Below are 25,523 nucleotides of genomic sequence, written 5' to 3'. Positions count from 1 at the left end.
AATCCTGCTAACAAGATTAGGTTCACTTTAAAAGGTCTTGTAAAGTTATTTCCTTGCTGGGTCCAAGCTGTTTTAATTAGAGCAGTGGAGTCGAAAAACCAAAGTTCCTTCACCTCTATTTGGCCCTCTCTCCAGCTCCAAGTCCTTCATCAATGGCCATTAGTTAGTAGCAACAAATTTACTGTATCTATTGATAAATATGGGCCTTAGATTGACAGAACATAAAATATATTTATATTAATATTTCTAAACGTGTCTAAACTCCTATGAATGATAATAAATTATTGGAGTCGGTGAATTGTTACCAACTCTTACTCCACCCAAAACTAGCTGTGACTATAAAGCTCTCGTTATGGCAGCCGTATGTGGAGTCGGGAAGTATCTTTTCCCCAACATAAGGAAATTAGCATCTACCTCCTGAGATTATTTTTTTTTTTACTCTCGGATCAGCAGTATGTCATGTTATAGGATATATTTATTATTATTTATATAGCACCATTAATTCCATGGTGCTGTACATGAGAAAGGGGTTACATACAGAGTTATAGATATCGTTTACAGTAAACAAGTTTATAATGACAGACTGGTACAGAGGGGAGAGGACCCTGTCCTTGCGGACTTACATTCTATGGGATAGTGGGGAAGAGGCAGAAGGTAGGGGCAAGGCGGCGGCTCTGGCGAGGCAGCAGAATGGTTATTGCAGACTGTAGGCTTTATTGAAGAGATGGGTTTTCAGGTTCCGTCTGAAGGAGCCGAGGGTGGTGGATAGTCGGACGTGTTGAGGCATGGAATTCCAGAGGATGGGGGATATTCGGGAGAAATCTTGGAGGCGGTTGTGTGAGGAACGAATAAGTGTGGAGGAGAGTAGGAGGTCTTGGGAGGATCGGAGACTACGTGAGGGAAGATATTGGGAGATTAGTTCAGAGATATAGGGAGGGGACAGGATGTGGATGGCTTTGTAGATCAGTGTTAGTAGTTTGAACTGGATTTGTTGGGGAATTGGGAGTCAGTGGAGGGATTTGCAGAGGGGAGAAGGTATGTCTCCCTTCAACCATAACTATGAAAAAGCACTCCTGACTTTAGCAATTAAGGGAGTAGTCTGAATACTTCTGACTAGACAGAGCATGAATAGTAGCTGAATTGAGACTCCTGTTCTGAAAAAGAATAAAAACTAGGCCAAAAGAAGCTGGATCTGGGTCCAGACACACACAAGGAGTCTAACCAGAGTCGAGGCTAGAAACACAAGATGTGAAGTGCAAGCCCGAAGGCGTGCGACCGGAAGTATGAGGCCAGAGGCACAGGGTACAGAGGCACACAGCCAAAGGTACATAGCAAGAAGTACAGAGGCACGAGGCACACAGACAGAGGTACAGAGGCACAAAGCAAGAGGCACAAGGCATGAAGCCAGGGGCATGAAGCCAACGGCATGAGGCACGGAGTCGCACAAGGCACTAAGCCAGAGGCATAAGGCATGATACCAATGGAATGAGGCACGAAGACAGAGGCACAAAGCCAGACAGGAGGCTAAAGGTCCAGAGACACGAAGCACAGGCTAGTGCAGTGCTTGAAGGTGCTATTTAGGAGACCAGACTAAGGTTTACATTTAAGAGAGTAATCCATCTGTGAATTCAGGATAAACCTTCACTTTGAGTGGTAGACCACAACTGTTAGACTAGCCCCACCTGAAAGAGCCAATTAATGAGGTGCAGCTGGATGGCATTCTTCACAGAAATTACGTGCTTTATTAACACCATGTGCCTTTCTATGGATGGGGCAGTTAGACCAACACTGGTCGGGCGGGACAACAGTGGAAACATCTGAGTGTCATTCAACCACAAAATGAGGACAAACATCAGGCCTCGGTCTAAGTTAAACACTGAAGTCCAATCATGAGGTCCTATGCAACCATGACATGTGGCAAATTGAAGTCAAACCATGAGCAGTAGACCAGGCATACAGCTTAACTTTTGCCAAGAGGTCCAAGGCCTAGTTTCCGTACCCGTCTTCAAACTTCAGCACATGAGGCCAAGGCCCAACTTTGGCATAAAGATATGTTGCAAGTATCAGCCCAGAGGCCTAACCCTTCGAGACATTTACACAGTGCACCTACCTGTTCTGCCTCCACACCATCCCTTTAAGTTTTTTGCTCCACATCATCCCGTGGCTGCACCCCTTCCTTTCTTGTAGCCTTCACTTCCAGATATCAGAAAAACAGGGAGTGTTGGTAATGCAAAGAGACGACCATGGAAAGAAGTTGCGTCACAACAATGAACATTGAATTATTGCAGAAGGTGTACGGGCTGAATGAAGGACATCTACCAAGAGGTGTCAGCCCCGGATCTCTTGACAGGGGCAAAAGAAGACTGAGAGCCTCCTGATGCCAAAGTCCGTACTCTGATACAGCGACTGATGGCTGAGGGACCTCTACTCAGAGGTGTCAGCCTCAAACTGCTTGGCAGGGAAGGGAATTATAATAAATAATTAGCATATTACCCAGAGGAGCATTGCAGCCTTAAGTCTCCTCATCTCGGCATGCTTAGTATGTTGATCTCCGCAAGGAGAAACGCTACATCTTGGATAACGGTCTGATGCCTCTCACACAGTCAAACCAGATCTACGCTTTGCACTGAGGAGGGGCAGTACCCCGAAACATAGTGTCTGCAAATTGAGATTCTGGTTTGGCTATGATCCGAAGTCATGTGACAAGGCTCATTAAAGGGTCAACATTGACTTGTAGGATTGCTACCTTCCAATAGGTGGCACTAGAGTTCTAGCTCTCTTACTCTCTCAAGAGACAATTTGCATAATTAGCATATTACCCAGAGGTGCATTGCAGCTTTAAGTCTCCTCATCTCGGCATGCTTAGCATGTTGATCTCCGCAAGGAGAAACACTACTTCTTGGATAAAGGTCTGACGCCTCTCACATAGCCAAACCAGATCTCCGCTTTACACTGACGAGGGGCAGTACCCCGAAACACAATGTCTGCAAATTGAGATTCTGGTTTGGCTATTATCCCAAGTCATGTGACAAGGCTCGTTAAAGGGTCAACATTGACTTGTAGGATTGCTACCTTCCAATAAGTGGCACTAGAGTTCTAGCTTTCGTTCTGATAAAACAGTGATTTTAGAAAAATAGCAGCAAGCAGCCCGGTAAGTGACATATTGCTGGAATCAATGTCTCTGTCTCTACATCATGCTGTTTTCAGATTAGGTGCCAAAATCTGGTGACAGATTCCCTATAAACTATCATAGAGTCCGCTAGAGTGGAGATATTTTCCCAAGTGCTAGTTCACAAACAGCATTAAAACACCATATGGACAGCAATGAAACGCGGTGATCCCTCTGAATGTCCTCATAGCTCTTCACTCTCAGTCCTTGGATCACCCATTGGAGTTTTAGCTTTTAAAAGTAGGGCTCATATCTTCCAGTATGGTGACCATAGCCATCTTTCTGACTCACATTTGATGAGCGCGTCCATGTCTATGGCTCTTATGGGTGTGATCTCACTGGAGTCTGAGGCTGTATTTGGACTAAGGGCTCATTCAGACGAACAAATAATTAGTCCTTGTATAGGGTGGGCACAGAAACCCATTATAGCCAGTGTAAATTTCTGATTTTTCACAGAGACCCTTGATTTGGGTAGCATGACTCTCCTGGCAGGTTCCCTTTAACCTCTTTACGCCCAATGACAGACATAGGACGTAATGAACACGTGTCTGTTCCCGCACCGTGAAGTGTTATGATCATCATGACTTTGAACTGTCACTGGCAGCTGAGCAGCACAGGAAGAGGTGCGGAGACCCACACATCTGACTGACCGATCAGTGCATCACTGCATAATCGAGTAGGAGGTGCAGAAATATCAGCACCTCCCTCTCGATCACCACAGGAGCTCGGCGCTGCTAGTCACCAGCACCCCCCCACTTCCTTGCTGTGAAGCCCCCTAAATGCCCAACATTTAGGAGGCAGGCAGAGGGACAGGAACCTTCAGATCGGCACCCCTACGACATCATTGCGGAGGCCTGATCGTTGTCATGACGATCCCTAGGACACAACACATTATACCTGCAATCAAACAAAGTAAAAAAGTGAAAGTCCCATAGAGGGACTAGGTAAAAAAAAAAAAAAAAAAAAGTTGAAGGAAGAAAAAAAGTCGTAAAATATTAAATTAAAACATGAATACACATTTTTATGTAAAAAAAGAAAAAAATAAATAAAGTACACATTAGGTATCGCCGATTCCATATCGACCAGATCTATAAAAGTGTTATACTACTTAACCCCTTCAGTAAATAGCGTAAAAATAAAAACCCCTATGCTTTTTCATCATATTGCTGGAAAAAAGTGGAATAAAACATCATCAAAAAGATGAATGTAAATAAACATGGTACCGAAAAACTGGGAAAACTTATTGACTCGAGTATAAGCCAGGTATGCATTGTCCCCTCATCCCCCATCCCTGTATGCATGGTTCCTTATCCCCTATCCCTGCATGTATGGTTCCTTATCCCCTATCCCTGTATGCATGGTTCCTTATCCCCTATCCCTGTATGCATGGTTCCTTATCCCCTATCCCTGTATGCATGGTTCCTTATCCCCTATCCCTGTATGCATGGTTCCTTATCCCCTATCCCTGTATGCATGGTTCCTACAACAACAAAAAAAAATCCTACTGACCTTCCCTGCGCACCCTCGCTGCATCTCGCTCCAGTGCCAGCAGCTCTGCCGGATGAGCAATCACGTGACCTCGCTCATTAAGGTAATAAATACCCACTCCATGCGTATGGGAGTGGAGAGACTTGAATATTCATTACCTTAATGAGCGGGGGACACGTGATCGCTAAACCAGAAGAGCAGCTGGCACCCGTAACGAGATGAAGCAAGGGCGCGCAGGGAAAGTACCGTAAGTAGGATGTGTGCTGGAAGTCGCCAGCTACAAATGCGAGCTATAAGAGAAATATTCATTGCCAGCGCAGTGAATATTCATTTCTCATTAGCAGCGTTCACAGGCTTTAGCTGGAGCCGCCGGCTCCTGCCTCTGGGGCCCGCCGGCTCCTGCCTCTGTGGCCCGCTGCTCCCCCGCTGTCTTTCTGGGACAATGACTCGTGTGTAAGCCAAGGGGGGCATTTTCAGCACAAAAAAAATGTGCTGAAAAACTCGGCTTATACACGAGTATATACGGTACTTTTTTGCTCATTCTGCCTTCAAAAAAAAATCAGAATAGAAAGCTATTGAGTCGCCCACCAGGGCCGTGGGATACCCGGTACCGGGTCTGGTGTTCACAGGGGGATGTCACGGTGGCGACCTGGTCCGTGGCCCTGGGTGTTATGAACTGGTGGTTTAGAACCACAATGGACCAGGTGGTTAAGAGCACACAAAGTGACCTGATAGTTACTAATAACATAGGACGAGCTCTGAGACGTGGGAACTCTGCTGACCGCAATCCCTAATCCTATCACACCACACTAGAAGTAGCCGTGGAGCGCTCCTGACCAGACCTAGGCGCCTCGGCACAGCCTAAGAAACTAGCTAGCCCTGAAGATAGAAAAATAAGCCTACCTTGCCTCAGAGAAATTCCCCAAAGGAAAAGGCAGCCCCCCACATATAATGACTGTGAGTAAAGATGAAAATACAAACACAGAGATGAAATAGATTTTAGCAAAGTGAGGCCCGACTTACTGAATAGACCGAGGATAGGAAAGATAGCTTTGCGGTCAGCACAAAAACCTACAAACAACCACACAGAGGGCGCAAGAAGACCCTCCGCACCGACTAACGGTACAGAGGTGCTCCCTCTGCGTCCCAGAGCTTCCAGCAAGCAAGACAAACCAAAATAGCAAGCTGGACAGAAAAAATAGCAAACAAAAGAAACACAAGCAGAACTTAGCTTATGCAGGGAAGACAGGCCACAAGAACGATCCAGGAGAGAGCAAGACCAATACTGGAACATTGACTGGAGGCCAGGAACAAAGAACTAGGTGGAGTTAAATAGAGCAGCACCTAACGACTTAACCTCGTCACCTGAGGAAGGAAACTCAGAAGCCGCAGCCCCACTCACATCCACCAGAGGAAGCCCATGGACAAACCAGCCGAAGTACCACTCATGACCACAGGAGGGAGCTTGACCACAGAATTCACAACACCTGGGCGCCCATGTAAAAGGGGAATTGAATGAAGTTTATGTTCGTAACGCTACCTGTGGTATTCGGTCAATGGGGACCGACGCTGCTTTAAGGGGTCCTCTGGGGCGATGTTATGGCAGCTAGATGGGAACTTTTCAGAATATTTTCCCAGGATCGAGTTCATATGAGGACATCCAGCAGAGGACGCATCACCGCAACTCGAGGTAACTACAGGTCATTCAACTACATTCCATTCATACGCCGGGTTTTTACAGGCAGGGGCGGCTGCATTAGCAGGCTCCTGCTTGTAAAATTAGTTAACCCTTTCAGATGGACTTACAGCGTGGGACGAGACTGATCGTCGGAAGGTATGGAATATTGTTGTTTGTTTTGTTTACATTTGTTTCAGGTGACAAGGGTCTTCAGGTGGATTACCAGTATAATAAAATATTACAACAACCTGTGTATGTATTTCATTAAAATACTTTGTAATAATGTGTGTGTTTTTTTTTAACCATTTCATACTATTGGATTAATAATGGATAGGTGTCATAATTGACGCCTCTCCATTATTAATCTGGCTTAATGTCACCTTACAATAGCAAGGTGACATTAACCCTTCATTACCCCATATCCCACTGCTACACGGGAATGGGAAGAGAGTGGCCAAGTGCCAGAATAGGCATGTCTTCCAGATGTGGCTTCTCTGGGGTGGCTGAGGGCAGATGTTTTTAGCCGGGGGGGGGGGGGGGGGGGCGATAACCATGGACCCTATCCAGGCTATTAATATCTGCCCTCAGTCATTGGCTTTACCACTCTGGCGGAGAAAATTGCGCGGGAGCCCACGCCAATTTTTTCCGCAATTTAACCCTTAGTTTAATAGCTAGAGCGCCCTAATTCTGCACATACAAACTACTAACATTAGTAGTGTGGAATATGCAAAAAAAAAAAAAAAAGGATATGAGATGGTTTACTGTATGTAAACCATGTCTCATATCATGTCGGGTTTAGGAAGGAGATAGCAAAAACCGGCAATTGAATTACCGACTTTTAAGCTATCTAGCGCTGTATGAAATATTTATATACACATGTGTCTCACTGACATACACACACAAACATATATATATACCCCTATACGATGTGTAGACATTTATCTTGCCTATTCTATTCTAACCTGTAACACCACACTGAATTGCCGGCTTTTCTATAGAACACCGCTGCGTATTTTTCGCAAGTCACACTGCTGGTCCGTGTGTAATCCGTAATTTTCTCGCCCCCATAGACTTTCATTGGCGATTTTTTTGCGCAATACGGTGACAAACGCAGCATGCTGCGATTTTCTACGGCCGTAGAAGATCGTATAATACGGATCAGTAAAATACGGCAGATAGGAGCTGGGCCATAGAGAATCATTGTACCGTATGCAATCCGTATTTTCTGCACCTCTCATACGTCCGTAAAACTCGCTAGTGTGACGCCGGCCTTACATGTACTAGTACTATTTACTTATTGCAGGTGAGCTTTTTCTCATTGTGCATATCCTAGGTTTTGTCGTCATAAACAACCTATCGTTTCCCCCCCTTATATCTACATCTTATTCCTTAGGGAGCTTACACACTGAGTTCAGCTGAGCCAAGTGCTCGTTTTTTTGACCACCTGGAATTATACATAAGAATTCACTGCAATACAAAAGCACAGCCCTGTCACAGACACTACAAGTACAGCCCCCACGTTACTCATGCCCCACACACACTACAAGTACAGCAACGAGCCACTAAAGCCACACACGCTACAAGTACAACCCCGTGCCACAAGTACAGCCCCGCGCCACTCATGCCACACACGCAACAAGTACAGCCCCGCACCACTCATGCCACGCACGCTACAAGTACAGCCCCGCACCACTCATGCCACACACGCTACAAGTACAGCCCCGCACCACTCATGCCACGCACGCTACAAGTACAGCCCCGCACCACTCATGCCACAAGTACAGCCCTGCGCCACTCATGCCACACACGCTACAAGTACAGCCGTCACAGACTCTACAAATACAGCCCTCATCCACCCATGCCACACACGCTACAAGTACAGCTCTGCACCACTCATGCCACACACGCTACAAGTACAGCCCCGCGCCACTCATGCCACACATGCTACAAGTACAGCCCTGCGCCACTCATGCCACACACGCTACAAGTACAGCCCCGCACCACTCATGCCACACATGCTACAAGTACAGCCCTGCGCCACTCATGCCACACACGCTACAAGTACAGCCCCGCGCCACTCACGCTACAAGTACAGCCCAGCGCCACTCATGCCACGCACGCTACAAGTACAGCCCCGCGCCACTCATGCCACACATGCTACAAGTACAGCCCTGCGCCACTCATGCCACACACGCTACAAGTACAGCCGTCACAGACTCTACAAATACAGCCCTCAGCCACCCATGCCACACACGCTACAAGTACAGCCCTGCACCACTCATGCCACACACGCTACAAGTACAGCCCCGCGCCACTCATGCCACACATGCTACAAGTACAGCCCTGCGCCACTCATGCCACACACGCTACAAGTACAGCCCCGCACCACTCATGCCACACACGCTACAAGTACAGCGCCGCGCCACTCATGCCACGCATGCTACAAGTACAGCCCCGCGCCACTCATGCCACGCACGCTACAAGTACAGCCCCGCACCACTCATGCCACAAGTACAGCCCTGCGCCACTCATGCCACACACGCTACAAGTACAGCCGTCACAGACTCTACAAATACAGCCCTCAGCCACCCATGCCACACACGCTACAAGTACAGCCCTGCACCACTCATGCCACACACGCTACAAGTACAGCCCCGCACCACTCATGCCACACATGCTACAAGTACAGCCCTGCGCCACTCATGCCACACACGCTACAAGTACAGCCCCGCACCACTCATGCCACACATGCTACAAGTACAGCCCTGCGCCACTCATGCCACACACGCTACAAGTACAGCCCCGCGCCACTCACGCTACAAGTACAGCCCAGCGCCACTCATGCCACGCACGCTACAAGTACAGCCCCGCGCCACTCATGCCACACATGCTACAAGTACAGCCCTGCGCCACTCATGCCACACACGCTACAAGTACAGACGTCACAGACACTACAAGTACAGCCCTCAGCCACTCGTGCTACACACGCTACAAGTACAGCCCCACACGCTACAAGTACAGTCCTGCACCAGATACGCTACAAGTACAGCCCTCAGCCCTGCGCCACACACACAAGTGCAGCTGTCACAGACACTAAAAGTACAGCCCTCAGCCACGCGCCACTCATGCCACACACGCTACAAGTACAGCCCCGTGCCACTCATGCTACAAGTACAACCCCGCACCACTCATTCCAGACACTACAAGTACAGCCCTGCGCCACTCAGGCCACACACGCTACAAGTACAGCCCGGCACCACGAATGCCACACACGCTACAAGTACAGCCGCGTGCCACTAATGCCATAAACTCTATAAATACAGCCTCGCAGTAAATAATAGCCGCCCTATTTACCCAATTAATAGATTGTATATACTTTTTATAAATATCTCCAAATATTTTACATAAAACTAAGGGAATAAGACAGCTACCAAGAAAAGTGGAGTGGCAACCCACTCAAATTATACTAAAAACAAAACCGTCATATGGAAAAATCAAAGAAAAAAATATTAAAAGTAAAAAAATTAAAAAAACATTTTTATATAGATAAAAAAGGAGATATATAAGGAACAATGGCCACAATATACATAATAATATCCTATATTTCCTGTTATAATTATGAAGATTGTATATTTTTCTTGATATACGTTAATTGTGCCCTGTGTCCTCTACATTAGCGGTTATGCTCTTTTTGCTTATATATAGATTATCCCGTGAACAAAAAAATTCTACATTAACCATTCCTTCACACTATAAATCTTTTTATTTAAACCTTTTATTCATTTTTTTCATTATTTCACAATTCCATCCTCCGTTACACATTTTCCTTATAATCTTCCTGCTCCTTCGCCCATGGTTGCGGACGTGGCTGTGCACGTGCGCAGCCTGTGTCCCGGTTTGCTCGCATCCAGCGTCCCGGTTGGCTAGGCAGTGGTCTCCTTCCCTGCCGGGTAACGTGACGCTGGCTCTGTGTGCTTCCGGGTTCCTCCTGATGGCACGCGCGCCGCAAAAGACACTGCCCACTTCCATCGGCGTCTCTGCATTTTGTATATATATATATATACTCCTCCGGTTCTGTTCGTACACCACCCCTGACGAAGGAACAACTGAAACGTGCGTTGGGGTGCTCTGTACTTGGACATATCGGACACTAAGGTATATATAATTCAGCTCCTCTATGTGCCATTTTTTGGTGTGCGCATTGGACTATTTAATATAACACATGCAAATGTGTGTATACATCTACAGTGCCTACAAGTAGTATTCAACCCCCTGCAGATTTAGCAGGTTTAATAAGATGCAAATAAGTTAGAGCCTTCAAACTTCAAACAAGAGCAGGATTTATTAACAGATGCATAAATCTTACAAACCAAAAAGTTTTGTTGCTCAGTTAAATTTTTATAAATTTTAAACATAAAAGTGTGGGTCAATTATTATTCAACCCCTAGGTTTAATATTTTGTGGAATAACCTTTGTTTGCAATTACAGCTAATAATCATCTTTTATAAGACCTGATCAGGCCGGCACAGGTCTCTGGAGTTATCTTGGCCCACTCCTCCATGCAGATCTTCTCCAAGTTATCTAGGTTCTTTGGGTGTCTCATGTGGACTTTAATCTTGAGCTCCTTCCACAAGTTTTCAATTGGGTTAAGGTCAGGAGACTGACTAGGCCACTGCAACACCTTGATTTTTTGCCTCTTGAACCAGGCCTTGGTTTTCTTGGCTGTGTGCTTTGGGTCGTTGTCTTGTTGGAAGATGAAATGACGACCCATCTTAAGATCCTTGATGGAAGAGCGGAGGTTCTTGGCCAAAATCTCCAGGTAGGCCGTGCTATCCATCTTCCCATGGATGCGGACCAGATGGCCAGGCCCCTTGGCTGAAAAACAGCCCCACAGCATGATGCTGTCACCACCATGCTTGACTGTAGGGATGGTATTCTTGGGGTCGTATGCAGTGTCATCCAGTCTCCAAACGTCACGTGTGTGGTTGGCACCAAAGATCTCGATCTTGGTCTCATCAGACCAGAGAACCTTGAACCAGTCAGTCTCAGAGTCCTCCAAGTGATCATGAGCAAACTGTAGACGAGCCTTGACATGATGCTTTGAAAGTAAAGGTACCTTATGGGCTCGTCTGGAACGGAGACCATTGCGGTGGAGTACGTTACTTATGGTATTGACTGAAACCAATGTCCCCACTGCCATGAGATCTTCCCGGAGCTCCTTCCTTGTTGTCCTTGGGTTAGCCTTGACTCTTCGGACAAGCCTGGCCTCGGCACGGGAGGAAACTTACAAAAGGCTGTCCAGGCCGTGGTAGGCTAACAGTAGTTCCATAAGCCTTCCACTTCCGGATGATGCTCCCAACAGTGGAGACAGGTAGGCCCAACTCCTTGGAAAGGGTTTTGTACCCCTTGCCAGCCTTGTGACCCTCCACGATCTTGTCTCTGATGGCCTTGGAATGCTCCTTTGTCTTTCCCATGTTGACCATGTATAAGTGCTGTTCACAAGTTTGGGGAGGGTCTTAAATAGTCAGAAAAGGCTGGAAAAAGAGATAGCTAATCCAAACATGTGAAGCTCATTGTTCTTTGTGCCTGAACTACTTCTTAATACTTTAGGGGAACCAAACAGAATTCTGGTGGATTGAGGGGTTGTATAATAAATGACCCTCTGAAAAGACTTTTCACAATTTAAAAAAAAAATAAACAAAGAAATAACATTCTTTTTTGCTGCAGGGCATTTCACACTTCCAGGCTGATCTACAGTCCAAATGTCACAATGCCAAGTTAATTCCAAATGTATAAACCTGCTAAATCTGCAGGGGGTTGAATACTACTTGTAGGCACTGTATATATATATATGGTGTTGCTTTCACCTTTTGATCTACTATATAATTGTCTAAGGGTCAATTCCGTCTGTCCTTCTGTCTTTCACGGATATTCATTGGTCGCGGCCTCTGTCTGTCATGGAAATCCAAGTCGCCGATTGATCGTGGCAAAACGCCCACGACCATTGCCACGACCAATCAGCGACGGGCACAGTCCGGCGGCAAAATGGCCGCTCCCTACTCCCCTGCAGTCAGTGCCCGCTCCCTACTCCCCTCCAGTCAGCCCTCACACAGGGTTAGTGGCAGCGTTAATGGACTGCATTATGCCGCGGTGTAACACACTCCATTAATGCAGCTATTAACCCTGTGTGACCAACTTTTTACTATTGATGCAGCATCAATAGTAAAAAGATCTAATGTTACAAATAATAATAATAAAAAAAAGGTTATTCTCACCCTCCGACGTGGTGTGGTGTCCTCGGCAGGGCAAGCGGCAGGTTCCAGTGCTAAGGATGCTATGCGAGAAGGACCTGCCATGACGTCATGGTCATGTGACCGCGACGTCATCACAGGTCCTGCGCTCATACCAACCATGGAACCGGAAGCTGCCGCGACGTCATCACAGGTCCTGCGCTCATACCAACCCTGGAACCGGAAGCTGCCGTGACGTCATCTCAGGTCCTGCGCTCATACCAACCCTGGGACCGGAAGCTGCCGCGTGCACCGGACACTGGTGCCAGGACTTCAAGGGGCCTACGGAAGGTGAGTGTATGTTTATTTTTTATTTTAAGTCTTTTTTGCTGCTATATACTACGTGGGCAGTGTTATATACTGTGTGGGCTGCGTTACATACTACATGGCTGCTATATACTACGTGGGCAGTGTTATATACTATGTGGGCAGTATTATATACTGTGTGGGCTGCGTTATGTACTACATGCACATGCATATTCTAGAATACATGATGCGTTAGAATCAGGCCACCATCTAGTATATAATAATCTCTTACACAATATTTTTTGGCACATAATTTGATTCCTTGTTTTTTATTCTTTTTATACAATCTCTGTTATAGGTAATTTGGGGTACATATTTTTTTGTGTGGGGGTACATACTCACAGGTATATATATTTCAGGTTACACTTTTTTTCCCTTTTGCACTAAATTGATGTATTATCATATATTTCATATATTTTTACACACAAATATAAAATAAATTATTTGTACACGTTTTTGGTTTTTCAATCACATTTTTACATAATATATTGTTTGACCCCTTGCACATGCACTTTAGATTTTTATATTACACTAACACATATATATCTATATATATAATTGTCTACGGGTTTTTCCGTCTGTCTGTCTGTCTGTCCTAGAAATCCCGCCTCTCTGATTGGCGGCCTCGACCAATCAGTGACGAGCACAGCGACGATGAGGTCATAAAGGACGTAGACATCCCGCGTCTGATTGGTCGAGGCCGCCAGGCCTCGACCAATCAGCAACGGGCACAGTATCGACGTAGATGTCATAATGGTTGCCATGGCGACGATGATGTCAAAGGTTGCCTCGACCAATCAGCGACGGGCACAGTCTGCCGCGAATTCTGGAATCATCATTGTCCATATACTACGGGGACATGCATATTCTAGAATACCCGATGCGTTAGAATCGGGCCACAATCTAGTATATATATATATATATATACAGTGAGGCAAAAAAGTATTTAGTCAGTCAGCAATAGTGCAAGTTCCATCACTTAAAAAGATGAGAGGCGTCTGTAATTTACATCATAGGTAGACCTCAACTATGGGAGACAAACTGAGAAAAAAAAATCCAGAAAATTACATTGTCTGTTTTTTTAACAATTTATTTGCATATTATGGTGGAAAATAAGTATTTGGTCAGAAACAAAATTTCATCTCAATACTTTGTAATATATCCTTTGTTGGCAATGACAGAGGCCAAACGTTTTCTGTAAGTCTTCACAAGGTTGCCACACACTGTTGTTGGTATGTTGGCCCATTTCTCCATGCAGATCTCCTCTAGAGCAGTGATGTTTTTGGCTTTTCGCTTGGCAACACGGACTTTCAACTCCCTCCAAAGGTTTTCTATAGGGTTGAGATCTGGAGACTGGCTAGGCCACTCCAGGACCTTGAAATGCTTCTTACGAAGCCACTCCTTCGTTGCCCTGGCGGTGTGCTTTGGATCATTGTCATGTTGAAAGACCCAGCCACGTTTCATCTTCAATGCCCTTGCTGATGGAAGGAGGTTTGCACTCAAAATCTCACGATACATGGCCCCATTCATTCTTTCATGTACCCGGATCAGTCGTCCTGGCCCCTTTGTAGAGAAACAGCCCCAAAGCATGATGTTTCCACCACCATGCTTTACAGTAGGTATGGTGTTTGATGGATGCAACTCAGTATTCTTTTTCCTCCAAACACGACAAGTTGTGTTTCTACCAAACAGTTCCAGTTTGGTTTCATCAGACCATAGGACATTCTCCCAAAGCTCCTCTGGATCATCCAAATGCTCTCTAGCAAACTTCAGACGGGCCCGGACATGTACTGGCTTAAGCAGTGGGACACGTCTGGCACTGCAGGATCTGAGTCCATGGTGGCATAGTGTGTTACTTATGGTAGGCCTTGTTACATTGGTCCCAGCTCTCTGCAGTTCATTCACTAGGTCCCCCCGCGTGGTTCTGGGATTTTTGCTCACCGTTCTTGTGATCATTCTGACCCCACGGGGTGGGATTTTGCGTGGAGCCCCAGATCGAGGGAGATTATCAGTGGTCTTGTATGTCTTCCATTTTCTAATTATTGCTCCCACTGTTGATTTCTTCACTCCAAGCTGGTTGGCTATTGCAGATTCAGTCTTCCCAGCCTGGTGCAGGGCTACAATTTTGTTTCTGGTGTCATTTGACAGCTCTTTGGTCTTCACCATAGTGGAGTTTGGAGTCAGACTGTTTGAGGGTGTGCACAGGTGTCTTTTTATGCTGATAACAAGTTTAAACAGGTGCCATTACTACAGGTAATGAGTGGAGGAAAGAGGAGACTCTTAAAGAAGAAGTTACAGGTCTGTGAGAGCCAGAAATTTTGATTGTTTGTTTCTGACCAAATACTTATTTTCCACAATAATATGCAAGAAAAATGATAAAAAAACAGACAATGTGATTTTCTGGATTTTTTTTTCTCAGTTTGTCTCCCATAGTTGAGGTCTACCTATGATGTAAATTACAGACGCCTCTCATCTTTTTAAGTGGTGGAACTTGCACTATTGCTGACTGACTAAATACTTTTTTGCCCCACTGTATATATATATATATATATATATATATATATATATATATATATATATATATATATATATATATATATATATATACATATACATATATACACACACATACACACTAGATGGTGGCCCGATTCTAACGCATCGGGTATTCTAGAATATGTATGTCCACGTAGTGTATTGCCCAGCCACGTAGTATATTGCCCAGCCACGTAGTATATAACACTGCCCACGCAGCATATAACAGTGGCAACGTAATATATAGCACAGCCCACAGAGTATATCACACAGCCCACATAGTATATAACACTGCCTATGTAGTATACAGCACAGAGCCACGCGGTATCTAACACAGCCCACATAGTATATAGCTGTGTGGGCACCATATCCCTGTTAAAAATAATAAAAAAACAAAAAACCTGCTGTACTCACCCTCCGTTGTCCACTGACCCGCTTGCGCCTGCCGCCATCTTCCGTTCCCAGGATGCATTGCGAAATTACCCAGATGACTTAGCAGTCTCGTGAGCCAGTCGCTGATTGGTCGTGGCTGTTTTGCCGCGACCAATCAGCGACTTGGATTTCCATGACAGACAGAGTCCATGACCAATGAATATCCGTGACAGACAGACAGACGGAAGTGACCCTTAGACAATTATATAGTAGATTATATATAGATTATATATATATATATATATACTAGATGGTGGACCGATTCTAACGCATCGGGTATTCTAGAATATGTATGTATATAGCAGCCACATACAATATAGCACAGGCCACATAGTATATAGGAGCCATGTAGTATATAGCATACAAATAGTACGTGGCCTGTGCTATATAGTATGTGGCTGCTATATACATACATATTGTAGAATACCCGATGCGTTGTATATAACGCAGCCCACGCAGTATCTAACACAGGCCATGTAGTATACAGCAGCCATGTAGTATACAGTACTGCCCACGTACTATATAGCAGCCATGTAGTATATAGTACTGTCCACATAGTATATAGCAGCCATGTAGTATACAGTACTGTCCACGTAGTATATAGCAACCATGTAGTATACAGTACTGTCCACGTAGTATATAGCAACCATGTAGTATATAGCACTGCCCACGTAGTATATAGCAGCCATGTAGTATATAGTACTGCCCACGTAGTATATAGCAGCCATGCAGTATATAGTACTGCCCACGTAGTATATAGCAGCCATGTAGTATACAGTACTGTCCACGTAGTATATACAGTTAAATCCATATATATTTAGACAGAGACAACATTTTTCTAATTTTGGTTATAGACATTACCACAATGAATTTTAAACAAAACAATTCAGACGCAGTTGAAGTTCAGACTTTCAGCTTTCATTTGAGGGGATCCACATTAAAATTGGATGAAGGGTTTAGGAGTTTCAGCTCCTTAACATGTGCCACCCTGTTTTTAAAGGGATCAAAAGTAATTGGACAATTGACTCCAAGGCTATTTCATGGACAGGTGTGGGCAATCCCTTCATTAGGTCATTCTCAATTAAGCAGATAAAAGGCCTGGAGTTGATTTGAGTTGTGGTGCTTGCATTTGGAAGGTTCTGCTGTGAAGTAAACATGCGGTCAAAGGAGCTCTCCATGCAGGTGAAACAAGCCATCCTTAAGCTGCGAAAACAGAAAAAAACCATCCGAGAAATTGCTACAATATTAGGAGTGGCAAAATCTACAGTTTGGTCCATCCTGAGAAAGAAAGCAATGGTGAACTCATTGCTCACCAGCAAAAAGACCTGGGCACCCACGGAAAACATCAGTGGTGGATGATCGCAGAATAATCTCCATGGTGAAAAGAAACCCCTTCACAACAACCAACCAAGTGAACAACACTCTCCAGGAGGTCGGCGTTTCAATATCCAAATCTACCATAAAGAGAAGACTGCATGAAAGTAAATACAGAGGGTACACTGCGCGGTGCAAGCCACTCAAAAGCATCAAGAATAAGAAGGCTAGACTGGACTTTGCTAAGAAACATCTAAAAAAGCCAGCACAGGTCTGGAAGAACATTCTTTGGACAGATGAAACCAAGATCAACCTCTACCAGAATGATGGAAAGAGAAAAGTATGGTGAAGGCGTGGTACAGCTCATGATCCAAAGCATACCACATCATCTGTAAAACACGGCGGAGGCAGTGTGATGGCTTGCGCATGCATGGCTGCCAGTGGCACTGGGTCACTAGTGTTTATTGATGATGTGACACAGGACAGAAGCAGCCGGATGAATTCTGAGGTATTCAGAGCCATACTGTGTGCTCAGATCCAGCCAAATGCAGCCAAACTGATCGGTCTCATTTCATACTACAGATGGACAATGACCCAAAACATAAAGCCAAAACAACCCAGGAGTTTATTAAAGCAAAGAAGTGGAATATTCTTGAATGGCCAAGTCAGTCACCTGATCTCAACCCAATTGAGCAGCATTTCACTTGTTAAAGACTAAACTTCAGACAGAAAGGCCCACAAACAAACAGCAACTGAAAACCACTGTAGTGTAGGCCTGGCAGAGCATCAAAAAGGAGGAAACACAGCGTCTGGTGATGTCCATGAGTTCAAGACTTCAGGCAGTCATTGCCAACAAAGGGTTTTCAGCCAAGTGCTAAAAATGAACATTTTATTTAAAATTATTGAATCTGTCCAATTACTTTTGGTCCCTTTAAAAACAGGGTGGCACATGTTAAGGAGCTGAAACTCCTAAACCCTTCATCCAAATTTAATGTGGATACCCTCAAATGAAAGCTGAAAGTCTGAACTTCAATTGCATCTGAATTGTTTTGTTTAAAATTCATTGTGGTAATGTCTATAACCAAAATTAGAAAAATGTTGTCTCTGTCCAAATATATATGGACTTAACTGTAGCAGCCATGTAATATATAGTACGGTCCACGTAGTATATAGCAGCCATGTAGTATATAGTACTGCCCACGTAGTATATAGCAGCCATGTAGCCCACGCAGTATTTAGCAGTGTGGGCACATATCCCTGTTAAAAAAAAAATTATTAAAACAAAAAATAGTTACATACTCACCCCCTGGGATCCAACGGCGCTATGGCGATGGGCGCGTGGCTGCCGCCATCTTCCGTTCCCAGGATGCATTGCGAAATTACCCAGAAGACTTGGCGGTCTCGCGAGAGTACGGAGGGTGTGTATAGCAGGTTTTTTGTTTTTTTTTATTACTTTTAACATTACATTTTTTTTTTTTACTATTGATGCCGCATAAGCAGCATCAATAGTAAAAAGTTGGGGACACACAGGGTTAATAGCGACGGTAACGGAGTGCGTTACCCGTGGCATAACGCGGTACGTTACTGCCGGCATTAACCCTATGTGAGCGGTGACTGGAGGGGAGTATGCGGGCGCTGGGCAGTGACTGCGGGGAGGAAGGAGAGGCCATTTTCTTCCGGACTGTGCCCGTCGCTGATTGGTCGTGGCTGTTTTGCCGCGACCAATCGACTTGGATTCCATGACAGACAGAGGCTGAGACCAATGAATATCTGTGACAGACAGAAAGACAGAAGTGACCCTTAGACAATTACAGTTAGTCCTCGGGTTACAACGGTCTTGAGTTACATCGTTTCGTAGTTACAACGCTTTATACGATGCCTCATTCCGACTTACACGGTTTTGCGTCGTAAGTCGAACTACATGCAACTATATGCAGCATCGGAAGAATAGAGTCCAGTACTGTACACTGTACCCGGTTACACGAGGAAAACGAGGCTCCTGCACGCCATAACACCCTAATTATGTGTTAGGATAGGTGTTTGGATAGGCTAAGTGTTTACTGTACCATAATAACAGTACAGTACTGCACTGTATGAATGTATGGTCCGACTTACATCGAAATTCGGTTTACAACGCTGCGTAAGAACGGATCAACGGCGTAAGTCGAGGACTACCTGTATATAGTAGATATTTATTATTTGATCATGTATACATAAATTTACTTAGATGGTCTTAAATTGGTATGCGTATATAAAATGCACACATAAAATTGCATAAGTACATATAAATATTTCAGAAGATTGTATAATATTCCTTCTTGCCCGTGTTTTATATATTTTTTTACTATTATTGTAAGATTTCCAAGTAAAGAAAGGAATGTCCAGCTTCACCGAGTCCGTAAAAAAGAGTTTTCTTTATTCACAAACTTTAAACATGGAGGATACAGACTTCAGCACAACCATATGGGTAAGAATCTCAACGCGTTTCTGGAGACTAGGCTCCCTTAATCATGACATGATTAAAGGGACACTGTTACCTGAATTTGGAGGAAACAATCTTCAGCCATGGAGGCGGGGTTTTTGATTCACCCTTTCCTTACCCGCTGGCTGCAATATTGGATTGAAGTTCATTCTCTGTCCTCCGTAGTACATGCCTGCACAAGGCAATCTTTCCTTGCCCAGGTGTGTACTATGAAGGACAGAGAATGAACTTCAATCCAATATTGCAGCCAGCATGCAGCCAGCGGGTAAGGAAAGGGTGAATCAAACACCCAAAAACCCCGCCTCCATGGCTGAAGATTGTTCCCTCCAAATTCAGGTGACAGTGTCCCTTTAAGGGAGCCTAGTCTCCAGAAACGCGTTGAGATTCTTACCCATATGGTTGTGCTGAAGTCTGTATCCTCCATGTTTAAAGTTTGTGAATAAAGAAAACTCTTTTTTACGGACTCGGTGAAGCTGGACATTCCTTTCTTTTTTTGGACCCTGTATGCCTGGACACAGCGGGTCCGTGCTCCCGAGGTTTGGTTCTTGCATCACAGGTGAGCTGGTTTATGTTCCTTCTTACAAAGATTTCCAAGTACATGCACACTTAGTGCTATGTTTTGCTAAGTATAATAAAGGCATTTTTTAATTCTATATATTGTAGCCATTGTTCCTTATATATTTCCTTTTTTATCTATATAAAAAAATTTTTTTTTTTACTTTTATTTTTTTCTTCTTTGATTTTCCATATGACGGTTTTGTTTTAAGCACAGCCAGCCCCGCGCCACACATGCTACAAGTACAGCCCCGCGCCACTCATGCCATACATGCTACAATAAACACTTTATGGAATACATACCAGTCACCAACTTCATTATATTCCCAATAGGGGATTGAATATCAGAGAGTAATTGGACTGAATCGGACCATAATGGACAAACTGCATATTCTTTAAGAACAAACCATCTGTAGACACACAGTCATAAGTCCAAATATATGCAAATTACAAAATCTTTATTAAGTCATAACAGGCTAAAAAAACAGCAGATAAGGAGAGTCCCCGTACCACCCTCAGCACGTACATAAAGGACAGGGGTGGGTGCAAAGGAATTCTAACAATAGTATCAGCACAGATGGTAACCATACAAAGTCCTCATCTGTGGGTCAATATCACCATTTACATATTATGTTAATAACAAGAGTCAGCAGAGAGGACAAATATGCAAAATATACATACCAATCAGCGTAACAGCACCAGTGTGCAAGCACCCCACACCCGTCCACCCCGACGCGCGTTTTGTACAGATGGTTTGTCCATACACGCTACAAGTACAGCCCCGCGCCACTAATGCCAAGCACGCTACAAGTACAGCCCTCAGCCACTCATGCCACACACGCTACAAGTACAGCCCTGCACCACGCACGCTACAAGTACAGCCGTCACAGACAGTACAAGTACAGCCCTCAGCCACACAGGCTACAAGTACAGGCCTGCCCCACTCATGTCACACACGCTACAAGTACAGCCCCGCGCCACTAATGCCACACACGCTACAAGTACAGCCGTCACAGACACTACAAGTACAGCCCTCAGCCACACAGGCTACAAGTACAGCCCTGCCCCACTCATGTCACACACGCTACAAGTACAGCCCCGCGCCACTAATGCCACACACGCTACAAGTACAGCCGTCACAGACACTACAAGTACAGCCCTGCCCCACTCATGTCACACACGCTGCAAGTACAGCCCCGCGCCATTCATGCTACAAGTACAGCCCTGCACCACGCACGCTACAAGTACAGCCGTCACAGACACTACAAGTACAGCCCTCAGCCACACAGGCTACAAGTACAGCCCTGCACCACTCATGCCAGACACGCTACAAGTACAGCCCTGCTCCACTCATGCCACTCATGCTACAAGTACAGTCCCTTGTCACACACGCTACAAGTACAGCCTGGCGCCACTCACGCTACAAGTACAGCCCTGCGCCACGCAGGGTACAAGAACAGCCCCGGCCCACTCATGCTACAAGTACAGCCCTGCGTCACTCATGCCACACACGCTACAAGTACAGCCCTGCGCCACTCATGCCACACACGCTACAAGTACAGCCCTGCGCCACTCATGCCACACACGCTACAAGTACGGCCCTCAGCCACTCATGCCACACACGCTACAAGTACAGCCCTGCGCCACGCAGGGTACAAGAACAGCCCCGGCCCACTCATGCTACAAGTACAGCCCTGCGCCACTCATGCCACACACGCTACAAGTACAGCCCTGCGCCACTCATGCCACACACGCTACAAGTACGGCCCTCAGCCACACACGCTACAAGTACAGCCCTCAGCCACACACGCTACAAGTACGGCCCTCAGCCACACACGCTACAAGTACGGCCCTCAGCCACACACGCTACACACGCTACAAGTACGGCCCTCAGCCACACACGCTACAAGTACGGCCCTCAGCAACACACGCTACAAGTACGGCCCTCAGCCACACACGCTACAAGTACAGCCCTCAGCCACTCATGCCACACACGCTACAAGTACGGCCCTCAGCCACACACGCTACAAGTACGGCCCTCAGCCACACACGCTACAAGTACAGCCCTCAGCCACTCATGCCACTCATGCCACACACGCTACAAGTACAGCCATGCGCCACTCATGCCACACATGCTACAAGTACGGCCCTCAGCCACTCACGCTACAAGTACAGCCCTCAGCCACACACGCTACAAGTACAGCCCTCAGCCACACACGCTACAAGTACAGCCCTCAGCCACTCATGCCACACACGCTACAAGTACGGCCCTCAGCCACACACGCTACAAGTACGGCCCTCAGCCACATACGCTACAAGTACGGCCCTCAGCCACACACGCTACAAGTACAGCCCTCAGCCACACACGCTACAAGTACAGCCCTCAGCCACACACGCTACAAGTACAGCCCTCAGCCACACACGCTACACACGCTACAAGTACAGCCCTCAGCCACACACGCTACACACGCTACAAGTACGGCCCTCAGCCACACATGCTACAAGTACAGCCCTCAGCCACACACGCTACAAGTACGGCCCTCAGCCACACATGCTACAAGTACGGCCCTCAGCCACACACGCTACAAGTACAGCCCTCAGCCACACACGCTACACACGCTACAAGTACGGCCCTCAGCCACACACGCTACAAGTACAGCCCTCAGCCACTCATGCCACACACGCTACAAGTACAGCCATGCGCCACTCATGCCACACATGCTACAAGTACGGCCCTCAGCCACTCACGCTACAAGTACAGCCCTCAGCCACACACGCTACAAGTACGGCCCTCAGCCACACACGCTACACACGCTACAAGTACAGCCCTCAGCCACACACGCTACAAGTACAGCCCTCAGCCAAACACGCTACAAGTACGGCCCTCAGCCACACACGCTACAAGTACGGCCCTCAGCCACACACGCTACAAGTACAGCCTCAGCCACACACGCTACAAGTACAGCCCTCAGCCACACACGCTACAAGTACGGCCCTCAGCCACACACGCTACAAGTACAGCCCTCAGCCACACACGCTACAAGTACGGCCCTCAGCCACACACGCTACAAGTACAGCCACTCATACCACACACGCTACAAGTACGCCCTGAACCACGCACGCTACAAGTACGCCCTGAACCACGCACGCTACAAGTACAGCCGTCACAGACACAAGTACAGCCCCGAGCCACTCATGCCACGTACACCCCTGCACCGAGCACGTCACGTACACCCCTGCACCGAGCACGTCACGTACACCCCTGCACCACACACTATATGCAGACCTGCAACACACTTGTCACACATACCGTTCCATTACACGCATGGTGCTCTACTTTACACTAAGTAAAAGCTTTAGCTACATCCACACTGCTTGTATGATTCCTCCATATGAAATACCTACGGAACATAGCCCCAACTCTGCAGCATCAATTACCACACACAGCTCTGCTACATGCACATGCTATACAGCGCGGTAGCAGAGGCTACACACACATACAGCTGTACAGAACGCACCCCGTCCGGAAGCTTGTACTGCCACACACTTCAGCGATAGCGAACACAGTCCGCCTGGCTCCTCCCACACACGTGACTAGTCACATGGTGATGACTTTGTGTCTTGGTGAGCGCCTGTAATTGCCGTACAGCTGTCAGTAACGGCCGTTGTCAGGACGCAGCATGACACAATCCATAGTGGTGCAAGGTGAGTGTACTTGTGTATTCCATATTAACCCTCTAGACACCACTTTATACTGTGCAGCGCTGGACATTGAGGCACATAATACTGTGGAGACTGTCTCCATTCTGCCTGGCAACATACAGTGGAGAAGACGTAACAAAACTGTCCGGCAGTAAGCCTGTCTGTTGTTCACAGCAACCCATTAGCATACCTCCCAACTTTTGAAGCTGGGAAAGAGGGATAAAGTTAGCGGCGCGCTAAGCGCGCCGCGGCAAATTTTAGGCCACGCCTCTGACCACACCCATTCACTAGTCACACCCATATCCACGTCTCAACCACACCCATTTAGCACTGCTGATCACACTGTTCATAAAGAATAATTATAAACAAAAAAATATGGCCACACAGTGCTCCATACTGTATAATGGCCACACATGATGCTCCATACTGTATAACGGCCACACATGATGCTCCATACTGTATAATGGCCACACAGTGCTCCATACTGTATAATGACCACAAATGATGCTCCATACTGTATAGTGGCCACACATGATGCTCCATACTGTATAATGGCCACACATGATGCTCCATACTGTATAGTGGCCACACATGATGCTCCATACTGTATAATGGCCACACAGTGCTCCTTACTGTATAATGACCACAAATGATGCTCTATACTGTATAGTGGCCACACATGATGCTCCATACTGTATAATGGCCACACATGATGCTCCATACTGTATAATGGCCACACAGTGCTCCATACTGTATAATGGCCACACATGATGCTCCATACTGTATAGTGGCCACACATGATGCTCCATACTGTATAATGGCCACACAGTGCTCCATACTGTATAATGACCACACATGATGCTCCATACTGTATAATGGCCACACATGATGCTCCATACTATATAATGGCCACACATGATGCTCAATACTGTATAACGGCCACACATGATGCTCCATACTGTATAATGGCCACACATGATGCTCAATACTGTATAACGGCCACACATGATGCTCCATACTGTATAATGGCCACACATGATGCTCCATACTGTATAATGGCCACACATGATGCTCAATACTGTATAACGGCCACACATGATGCTCCATACTGTATAATGGCCACACATGATGCTCCATACTGTATAATGGCCACACATGATGCTCCATACTGTATAATGGCCACACAGTGCTCCATACTGTATAATGACCACACATGATGCTCCATACTGTATAATGGCCACACATGATGCTCCATACTGTATAATGGCCACACATGATGCTCAATACTGTATAATGGCCACACATGATGCTTAATACTGTATAATGGCCACACATTATGCTCCATACTGTATAACGGCCACACATGATGCTCCATACTGTATAATGGCCACACATGATGCTCCATACTGTATAATGGCCACACATGATGCTCCATACTGTATAATGGCCACACAGTGCTCCATACTGTATAATGACCACACATGATGCTCCATACTGTATAATGGCCACACATGATGCTCCATACTGTATAATGGCCACACATGATGCTCCATACTGTATAATGACCACACA

At 46.0% G+C, this 25,523-nt stretch overlaps 1 protein-coding gene across 2 annotated transcripts in view; it reads left to right on the top strand.

Annotated features, from left to right (window-relative positions):
* Positions 1–23,857: 23,857 nt before the first annotated feature.
* TUBE1 (tubulin epsilon 1) overlaps positions 23,858–25,523 on the top strand; it is a 34,358-nt gene continuing 32,692 nt past the window's right edge. For both annotated transcript variants that reach the window (XM_069726152.1, XM_069726151.1), the window contains exon 1: positions 23,858–23,954. Coding sequence is in view for 1 of the 2 variants with exons in the window: in XM_069726151.1 (XP_069582252.1) it covers positions 23,930–23,954 (25 nt within the window). In the remaining variant the exon portion in view is untranslated. The remainder of the gene's footprint in view (positions 23,955–25,523) is intronic.

The sequence above is a fragment of the Ranitomeya imitator genome, chromosome 5 (assembly GCF_032444005.1).
Source record: "Ranitomeya imitator isolate aRanImi1 chromosome 5, aRanImi1.pri, whole genome shotgun sequence".
NCBI lineage: Eukaryota > Metazoa > Chordata > Amphibia > Anura > Dendrobatidae > Ranitomeya > Ranitomeya imitator.
Note: the sequence above shows the minus strand (reverse complement) of the source record. Positions and strands in the feature narration are given on the sequence as shown.